Below are 10,279 nucleotides of genomic sequence, written 5' to 3' on the forward strand. Positions count from 1 at the left end.
AACCCACCCTAATGATTGTTTTTGCAAAATTATGTTAGGAGGATTGGAAAACAGGGTGAAATCAGTCACTTTGGGCAATTTATATATTAAATGGCTTTTCAGGGCAGAAATTCTGTTCACTGTCCTAGTTTTGTATATAAATTTTAGGAAGTACCATATTCCGCAGCACTGTACATCAGTGAACTGGCCATAACACCCCATTGGGGCTTACAATCTAATATCTAAATTGACCTATGAGTATTTTTTTAGAGGGTAGGAAGGAGAAAACTATAGAAAACCCATATAAGCACAAGGAAAACATACAGAAATCATTATTGATCAGTTTCAAACGAAGGGCCCCAATGCTTCTAGCCAGTGAGCCACTGTGCAAGCAGCTTAGGTAAGGAAGAGTAGCCTTTTGGGATCTTCCCTAGCATCCAGGGAACACACTGCCTTTCTACACATAGATGTAAGGTTGGTCATATACATTAGATGGCTGTTGACCATGAACCAATAGTTATCTTTCCCAACTTCCTCATACATGGCTAAGCATACATCTGTTCTGGATGGAGAGAAAGCAGTAAGCTGCTGCCAGACAATTCTTGGGGTGTCTTAGCTCCCTTTAGAACAAAAGGATTTGACATGGGCCACTCAATCTTTCTCTCCTCGACATCTGCCAACAGGAAGAGAGTCCAGAACCCTTCATAGCTTAATTAGTTCTGTAGAAATTGGCAAGTTCAGCCAACAATAATCTTTTATGTATGACTAGCTTCAGGATCTATGTAGTAGTTCAGCGGTTAGTACTGTTGCCTTGCAGCTCTGAGGCCCTGAGTGTAAAGCGGACCTGTGTGCAGGAAAACATGGGTGTAAAAAAGCACATCTTAGGCTCCTTTCACACTATGAACATTCATCCATTATTAAACATCCGTTTTCTGTGTAAAAACAGATGTATAATAACGGATGAAATAACGGGTGCTAACGGCTGAATAAATATTCATCCGTTAAGACCCGTTATAACATCACTCATGTATGGCCGTTACACCTCTGCCTACAGACTCCCACAGCCAGGACTACTACTACTCCCATCATGGAACAGACTTCTATCCATGATGAGTGTGCTGCCTTCGCAATGTATTTTACATGCTTGGCACTCAGCAGGGTCTGTTCCTTTAAGACCCTCCATTTTCTTGAAGCCTAGAGGCGGGCCTTCTCTCTAAAGCATAGGACTAGCTCCGGCATGTCTCATTCATTCCAGCTCCAGCCACCACAGTGACCAGATCCACAGGACTTCTTAAAGCTAATACAGCCTGCAAATCTGATAAATACCAAAGCCTGTGAGTAAGGAATTGTTAGTTATCTTGTGTAGAGAGATGCTCGGCATTTGTAGATAGATAATGTGTTTTCAGTGTGTAGTAAGTGAGCACATGTTAGACCATATCTATGTATTAGCAATGCATAATGTAAGGCACTTGAATAGCCATGCTTATATCTGTCTTTCATATGTTTGTTTTACAGTTTTACCGCACTTTCATTATATCTCAGTAAAGATTACATCAGTTAAGCAAACCAGCGTGTCTTTCCTTGAGATTCGGTATAAACTTGATGTGAAGCTGTGTCCACGAGACAGCGGAGACATTATAGTAAAAAGGCTTTTAAAACGTTATCAGAAGCAGTTAATCAGCTTTGAATCGTCCGCAGCAGTAAAAAAGACTCATAAATCCTGTGCCCTGCAGTCTGTGTCGGAGTAAGGGCGCGAAGCACTAGAAAGTGAAACTAATTCTCTCACGTGCTATAACACCGCTGTGCTGTGTCCAGTCATCATCATTATCTAGCTGCCAGCTAAATCAAGATGCAGAACCCAGAGAACAGCACTCTGACAGTTAACCCTCAATGCTCCTATAAAGAGGAAGACACCTTGCCAAGAAGTAGATCTAGGTGCACAACATTGTCTAGAGCGTCCAGTCAAACAAATCTAACTTCGGTTAGCGCCGATGCATCAAGATTTAAACGCCATAGTTCTAGACACTCAAGCACCACCAACCTGTCATCCGCTAGCGCCATAGCAACTAAGGCAAGAGCGAAAGCAGAGGCAGCTTGTGCAATGGCGTCCTATGCAAAGCAGGAAGCTGAATTGATGAAAGAACAAGCTGAAGTGCAAGCATCTTTACACTTACTGCAACAGCAGAAAAACGCTGCAGCAGCCTTAGCCGAGGCAGAAGTTCTCACAAGGGCTGCCGAAGCTCAGTTCGCTGACATAGAAACCCAGATGTCACCCCTCAGCGCAAGCCAACGTACCCGTGAGTACATACAGTCACAAGCAACCATGTACACTGACCAGCAGTTCAATTATGCACCAAGACCATCAATAAGCAACTTTGATACTATGCAACACTGCAAGACTGAATTAGAACCTCAGGGTAGGAAGTCAAGTGGTCGCATGCTCAGAGACCAATCTGCCAACCTGACAAGAGTGCAAACGGATGCTGATGTACTCCCTCCTCAAGCAAATACAAGTCTGGATTATAGCAGAAAGACTTACAATAGAGGAGAACAAAGCAGACTTAGTCAATTACCTGATCAGCCTTACCAGCCGCAGCCATACCCTGAGTTTACACCCAGGAAGTATTCACCAGATGCAGCAAGAGCTACAGAGGTAGCAAGATTCCTGATGCGCCGTGAGATAGTGAGCGCTGGTCTCATGAAATTCGACGACCGTCCAGAAAACTACTGGGCCTGGAAGTCATCTTTCCTAAGCGGTACCCAAGACTTAGATCTGACAGACAGAGAAAAGCTTGATCTGCTCGTCAAATGGCTAGGACCAGAGTCCACTGAGCAAGCCCAAAGAATCAGATCAGTACATGTTCATGACGCAGCAGCAGGACTTGCAATGGTGTGGAGGAGACTAGAACACTGCTATGGGTCACCTGAAGTGATTGAAGATGCTCTTCTGAAGAGGATAGAAAACTATCCAAGAATGACAAACAAAGACAATCAAAAGCTGAGAGGGTTTGGGGACCTACTCTTAGAAATAGAAGCCGCTAAGTCTAGTGGACATCTGCCAGGTCTCTCATACTTAGATACAGCACGTGGAGTTGATCCCATAATCGAGAAACTTCCTTTCAACTTGCAGGAAAGGTGGGTCACTCAAGCATCAAGATACAAGAAAGAACATCGAGTCGCATTTCCACCATTTGCCTTCCTTGCTGAATTCATCGTAGACCAAGCTGAAACACGCAATGATCCAAGCTTTGCTTTCCTGAACAAGAGAACTGCAAGCTCCCCAAAGGTAGAGCAAAAACATCCAACGCCTTACAAAGAACGCAGAGCAACAGTTTCTGTACGGAAGACAGAAGTCTCGCCTGAGTCTGCAGTCAATCAGGAAGACAACACAAGTAAGAAAGTTGAGGAGCCAGACAAAATATGTCTCATCCACAACAAGCCTCATCCACTAAGAAAATGTCGCAGTTTCAGAAGTAAGACGTTAGAAGAGCGCAAAGCTTACCTTAAAGACAATCACATTTGTTTCAGATGTTGCGCTTCAATTCAGCATCTTGCAAAAGACTGTACAAAAACAATAAAATGCACAGAGTGCAACAGTGACAAACACCTGTCAGCACTGCACCCAGGACCATCACCATGGAAACAAGAAGTTCCAGCAACTCAAGAAGATCATGGTGGGGAGCAAGGCGAGAGTACAACGCCAGCAGTAACCTCAAAGTGTACTGAGATCTGTACAGAGCAGGGCCGCCCCAGATCATGTTCCAAGATATGCTTAGTCAAGGTGTATCCTGCAGGCTTCAGAGAAAAAGCAATCAAGATGTACACAGTCTTGGATGAACAGAGTAACAGATCTCTGGCAAAAACAGAGTTCTTTGACCTCTTCGGTGACAAAGGAAGTCCAACTCCATACACCCTGAAGACTTGTTCTGGAGTTGTAGAGACAACAGGGAGAAGAGCAAACAACTACATCATTGAGTCATTAGATGGAAAGACAAAGGTGACTCTTCCTACCCTCATAGAATGTGATGAGATACCAGACGACAGGTCAGAGATCCCCACACCTGAAGTTGCTCGTCATCACCCCCATCTGGTGCGAATAGCAGACCAGATACCAGCACTAGATCCAGATGCTGCAATCATCCTTCTACTTGGGAGAGATATCCTCGGACTGCACAAAGTCAGAGAACAGTACAATGGGCCACACAATGCACCATTTGCACAACGCCTTGATCTCGGATGGGTCATCGTTGGAGAAGTATGTCTAGACGGACTCCACAAACCAGAAAAGGTAAATGTCTACAGAACACATCTGTTACAGAATGGTCGTACATCTTGTCTTTGCCCATGTACCAACAGTCTACACATTAAAGAGAGACTTGTAAACCCAACACATCATCGGAGTATCCAGAGGTGCATGGAAGACTTAGCCTCAACTGGAGATACAGATGAACTGGGCTGTAAGGTGTTTGAAAGAACACGAGATGACGACAAGCTAGCACCCTCGGTGGAAGATACTCTCTTCCTTGAGATCATGGACAGAGAAGTCTACAGAGACAAATCAGGCAGCTGGGTAGCCCCTCTACCCTTCCGGTCACCACGCCATCGCCTTCCTGACAACAAAGTACAAGCAGAGAAACGCTTCACCTCGTTACAGCACATGCTACAAAGAAAGCCAAATATGAAGAAACACTTCCAAGCCTTCATGCAGAAGATCTTTGATAACGATCAAGCTGAAAAGGCACCACCACTACAAGAGAACCAAGAACACTGGTACTTACCAATATTTGGGGTGTACCATCCTCAGAAACCAGGCCAGATACGCGTAGTATTTGACTCTAGTGCGAAACACCAAGGCATCTCACTAAATGATGTCCTTCTCAGCGGACCTGACCTGAACAACACACTCCTTGGAGTACTCATCAGGTTCAGAAAAGAACTCGTAGCAGTGACAGCAGACGTACAACAGATGTTCTACTGTTTCCTTGTTCGTGAAGATCACAGAGACTACTTAAGGTTCCTGTGGTATGCAGACAATGACTTTAACAAAGAAATCACAGAGTACAGGATGAAGGTACATGTGTTTGGAAACAGCCCTTCTCCAGCTGTAGCTATCTACAACCTGAGACGAGCAGCACAGCAAGGTGAAAGACATGGTCAAGAAGCCACACAGTTCGTCATGAAGAACTTCTACGTAGATGATGGACTTGCTTCTTTCTCCAGCAACGAAGAAGCTATCAACGTCCTGAAAAGTACAAGAGAAATGTTGGCAGAATCCAACATAAGACTGAACAAGGTAGCTTCCAACAGCAACAGAGTCATGGAAGCATTTCCAATGGAAGACCGTGCTAAAGACCTCAAAGACTTGGATCTAGGAACAGAATCACCACCCTTGCAAAGAAGTCTTGGGATTAGTTGGGACCTGAAGACTGACAGTTTCACCTTCAGGGTCTCCAGAGAAGAGAAGCCATTCACAAAAAGAGGTGTCCTATCTACAGTCAACAGTCTTTACGACCCCCTGGGGTTCGTAGCACCCATCATCATGCAAGGTAAAGCTCTTTTGAGACAGATCACTACTGAGCAAGAACAAAGTGACTGGGACATACCTCTACCTGAAGAGAAGGAAATGCAGTGGAAGTTGTGGAAAGACTCATTGTTAGAGCTTGAACAACTCAACATCCCTAGACCATACGTATCTGTTTCCTTGTCTGCTACAAAGAGAAGAGAAATATGCATATTCTCTGACGCCTCCACTATGGCTATCGCATCTGTCGCCTACCTTAGGGTAATAGACACTGAGGGACAAAGCCATGTCGGGTTCCTCATGGGAAAATCTAAGCTGGCTCCCAGACCGTCTCACACTGTCCCACGTCTAGAACTTTGTGCTGCTGTCTTAGCTGTAGAGATGGCAGACATGATTACAACAGAACTGGACATCGAGATCCATACAATTAACTTTTATACAGACAGCAAGATTGTGTTAGGATATATTCACAATGCTTCAAGAAGATTTTATACATACGTGGCCAACAGAGTGACACGTATCAGAAAGTCTACAAGTCCAGAACAGTGGCATCACATCAGCACAGACAAGAACCCAGCTGATCATGGGACGAGACTAGTGCCAGCCGCTGCGCTCAAGCAAACTAACTGGTTCGTAGGTCCATCCTTTCTTCGTAAACCAGAAACCAAAGAAACTACTCAGGTAGAGACCTTTCAGCTCATAGAACCAGATCAAGACAAAGAGGTAAGACCTCAAGTGACAGTTTGTAGGACTATAGTTACAAGAGACAGTCTGGGCGCTCATAGATTTGAAAGGTTTTCCAGCTGGAAGTCGCTGACCCGTGCAATCGGAAAACTTAAGGTCATGATCATCAGATGCATCCAGCAGGAAGTCTTTAAAGAAGAAATCCAAGGCCTTCTGAAAACGGAAGAGATTTCTCAACACAATTCGCTCAAGGACTTGTACACCAAGCAAAGGAAACAAGTTCAAAGTCTTGCGGACATTTTCTGGAAGAGGTGGAGACAGGAATACCTGGTGATATTCCAGCCACGCAAGAAATGGCAAGATGACAAGCCCAATTTACAAGTTGGAGACTTTGTCCTACTGAAAGACTCTCAGGCCCACAGGAACGAGTGGCCTATTGGACTCATTGTGGGGACTGATCCTAGTAGTGATGCTAGAGTTAGAAAGGTTGAAGTTAGGATTGTTAGACAGGGCATTCCCAAAGTGTATGCAAGGCCAATTTCTGAAGTAGTTTTACTTCTGTCCAAGGGTTAGTGGCATAACAAAAAGTATGCCAGGTGGGGAGTGTGCTGCCTTCGCAATGTATTTTACATGCTTGGCACTCAGCAGGGTCTGTTCCTTTAAGACCCTCCATTTTCTTGAAGCCTAGAGGCGGGCCTTCTCTCTAAAGCATAGGACTAGCTCCGGCATGTCTCATTCATTCCAGCTCCAGCCACCACAGTGACCAGATCCACAGGACTTCTTAAAGCTAATACAGCCTGCAAATCTGATAAATACCAAAGCCTGTGAGTAAGGAATTGTTAGTTATCTTGTGTAGAGAGATGCTCGGCATTTGTAGATAGATAATGTGTTTTCAGTGTGTAGTAAGTGAGCACATGTTAGACCATATCTATGTATTAGCAATGCATAATGTAAGGCACTTGAATAGCCATGCTTATATCTGTCTTTCATATGTTTGTTTTACAGTTTTACCGCACTTTCATTATATCTCAGTAAAGATTACATCAGTTAAGCAAACCAGCGTGTCTTTCCTTGAGATTCGGTATAAACTTGATGTGAAGCTGTGTCCACGAGACAGCGGAGACATTATAATGAGAGTAGTAATTCCCCGCCTGCAGGAGTCTGCTGGAGGCTGGGGAGGCTACATTAGTGTTTGTACTACTACCCCCACAATGGAACAGACTCTGTTCCTTGATGGGAATTGTAGTACAGGGGCTGAGGGATTGATCGCACCAGGTCTCACTTCTGAGACCCGATGCGATTAGATGTTATTAAACAGGGGAGCGGGCAACATGCTGCGCTCTCTGTGGGGTTTTCAAATAGAAGCGCTGCAGTGGGGAAAGATATATAGAATCGCTGGGGGGGGGGTATATATTTAGCACCCACAGTGCTTCTATATATCATGCCCCCGCATCGCATTTATATATGTTTCCCTCCGTAGCGCAGTCATATATGTTACCACCTCAGCGCATATATATGTTCCCCCCGCAGCGCTATCATAAGCCCCCCGGCAGAGCTATCAATAAAAAGTGTTCTGCAGAGTCTGTTTCATGATGGGGGTAGTAGTACAAACACTAATGTAGCCACCCCAGCCACCAATAGACTCCCGCAGCCAGGGAATTACTACTCCCATCATGGAAACAAGTCTGTTTCATGATCAGAGTAGTAGTAGTCCCTCAGCACTGCAGAAGTCTGATGTCTGCTGATGTCACCTCTTCTGAGCATGCAGTATAAACTCTATATGCATAAAACAGTAAAATTGAGCATAATAAAATACAATAAAAAATATAATATAGAATATAAAAAAAATATATATATATATCATGTGTGTGTGTGTATATATATATATATATATATATATATATATATATATATAGAGGCTGGAAGAAGCGTATTCTATGCGAAACTGCTAGCAGTCACCTCTTAGCGCCCACGCCAGTCTACTGTCCTGGTCCTCCGGAACCCTCCACCCTGGAGCCTCTATCTATGTGATTGTCCTAGCACCGCCGTGAGACTCATTCTGAAAGTTGAGCTGCTGTCAAGCCGTCTATCCAAACTCGTAAGATTAGTGCATATGTGAAACCTGGTGGTGCCGTCCCTTATTCTGTTCGGTGACACGTGTATATATATATATATATATATATATATATATATATATATATAAAGTAGTATATAGGTAAAAACAGCCTGCCTTAAAAAGAAATGTAGGATTCTTTTTATTTACATTAAGATTACTAGGAGCAGGTGTATTTATCAAGGATCTTGCTTGGCGATAAGTGATGCAGGGTTTGGACGGAAGGACAGAGAAAGGGGTCATTCAGTAAGATATCCCATTGACTGTTAGGATAGACTGGATTTGCCTGCTATTCCTGGAGAAGGTAGTGATAAAGTTGCAGGATCTTTCATTCGGTACTTCTTGACTGTTTATAGGGTTTCTGGTGGATTTGGATAGACATTCAGCTTGATTGAGTAGGCTAGCTTTACAGATGTAAATTAAGACACGTTTTGCACATCATTGCTGAATATGTCAGTGCAAAAAAAGTATCAAAAATAAATAATAATTAAACTTCTATTATGCATTGGAGCTGATAAACTTGTTTTGACATTCAAAACTGTTGATCGATCCTATTATCAAAATGTCTAGCACCACCTGAAGATTTGCAATGCAAAGTTATCCGCAAGATACATGTTAAGCTCATTAGTCAACATTCATTGAAATAAGTTAGTTATAATCTATGACAAATGTAAGGGATACCATGGATCTAATCTCTGGTCCAGTATGCATCCAAATACAGACTTGTAAGGGACAGTAATAGATCAACAAGTGCCAGACAGCTAAATTCTAAATTCTTTTGTACCATCAAAATTTTGCAGTTCATGAGAAATATTGGGTTTTAATATTCTTTAATAATTACTTTTTTGGTATTTATGTTGCATGTTGGATTTTGTCTGAGTTGCAGACATAACAGAGAGATCAATATTTAGGGGAGGAGGATGCACTGTATCTCAGGAGCAGCTGCGAGGAGACAAAAAGGCTCCAATAATAAACTGCTGATAAAACAAAAATAGGCATATTGGCATCTGGAGAGTTTTTCAAGCTACAGAAGGAAGCTGGGTCTTTCCATATGTTGGACAGTGTCCTGAGGAGTGGCTGTTATCACAGCACATGGTGGACATCTGGAGGTAAAGGAAACACCAAGGAGTTGTTGTAAGTGGCTGAGAATCCCAGCAGGAAGAAGGAGCGGAGCTGATCAGAGCCAGAGAATCAGGTTCACAGTCCTGGCATGTCACTTCTGATGGATAGCCTACTTGGGTACAATAGATGGTGGCCCATGGAGTGATTTATCAAACAGTGAGATATCTCCATTGTCTGTGCTCCTGCTTGGTCATGAGGGTGACTGATGGTGACTTGGATCAATCCGACCCTTCATTTCGCTGCTGTATAGGCTAATTATCCTTTTAGGAAAATCTTATGTGAAATGCAAAATGAAAGCATTACTGTTATGAATCTGACGGGTGTACAGAAATCCTGGTGCTGCCACCATGGTGAATGCATAGGAACATGTCATAGGCATAGGCATATAATTCACTGTTACTAATCAACATGCCATTCACTGGGCTGGCTCTGACGTAAAATCACTATTAAAAGATGTATTTATGACTGGGCTCTTACACTTCTTTATATAGAGCAATTAACATTATAATACACTGCTCAAAAACATAAAGGGAACACTAAGATAACGCATCCTAAATCTGAATGAATGAACTAATCATATGAAATACTGTTGTCTTTACAAAGCTGAATGTGCTGACAACAAAATCACACAAAAATTATCAGTGGAAATCAAATTTATCAACCCATGGAGGTCTGGATATGGAGTCACACTCAAAATCACAGTGGAAAACCACACTACAGGCTGATCCAACTTTGAGGTAATGTCCTTAAAACAAGTCAAAATGCTGCTAAGTAGTGTGTGTGGCCTCCACGTGCCCGTATGATCTCCCTAGAACGCCTGGGCATGCTCCTGATAAGGTGGCTGATGGTCTCCTGAGGGT

The 10,279-nt window shown here is 43.2% G+C and overlaps 1 protein-coding gene across 2 annotated transcripts; it reads left to right on the forward strand.

Moving 5' to 3' along the window:
- Positions 1-1,102: 1,102 nt before the first annotated feature.
- On the forward strand, positions 1,103-7,321 carry LOC130294143 (uncharacterized). Of its 2 annotated transcripts, none has more exons than XR_008848402.1 (2): positions 1,103-7,008; positions 7,190-7,321. XR_008848402.1 is itself a non-coding variant. In XM_056543637.1 (2 exons), the coding sequence occupies exon 2, from the start codon at positions 1,829-1,831 to the stop codon at positions 6,755-6,757; it is 4,929 nt and encodes a 1,642-aa protein (XP_056399612.1). In that variant the 5' UTR covers positions 1,103-1,313; positions 1,495-1,828; the 3' UTR covers positions 6,758-7,279. The 2 variants fall into 2 exon arrangements, 1 of the variants encoding a protein (XP_056399612.1); XM_056543637.1 differs by having other exon boundaries at positions 1,103-1,313; positions 1,495-7,279.
- The last annotated feature ends 2,958 nt before the right edge of the window (positions 7,322-10,279 follow it).

The sequence above is a fragment of the Hyla sarda genome, chromosome 10 (genome assembly GCF_029499605.1).
Source record: "Hyla sarda isolate aHylSar1 chromosome 10, aHylSar1.hap1, whole genome shotgun sequence".
NCBI classification, from domain to species: domain Eukaryota; kingdom Metazoa; phylum Chordata; class Amphibia; order Anura; family Hylidae; genus Hyla; species Hyla sarda.

Bases quoted from the DNA above. Each gene is read 5' to 3' on its own strand.
- LOC130294143 (XM_056543637.1), top strand. From the start codon at position 1,829: ATGCAGAACCCAGAGAACAGCACTCTGACAGTTAACCCTCAATGCTCC.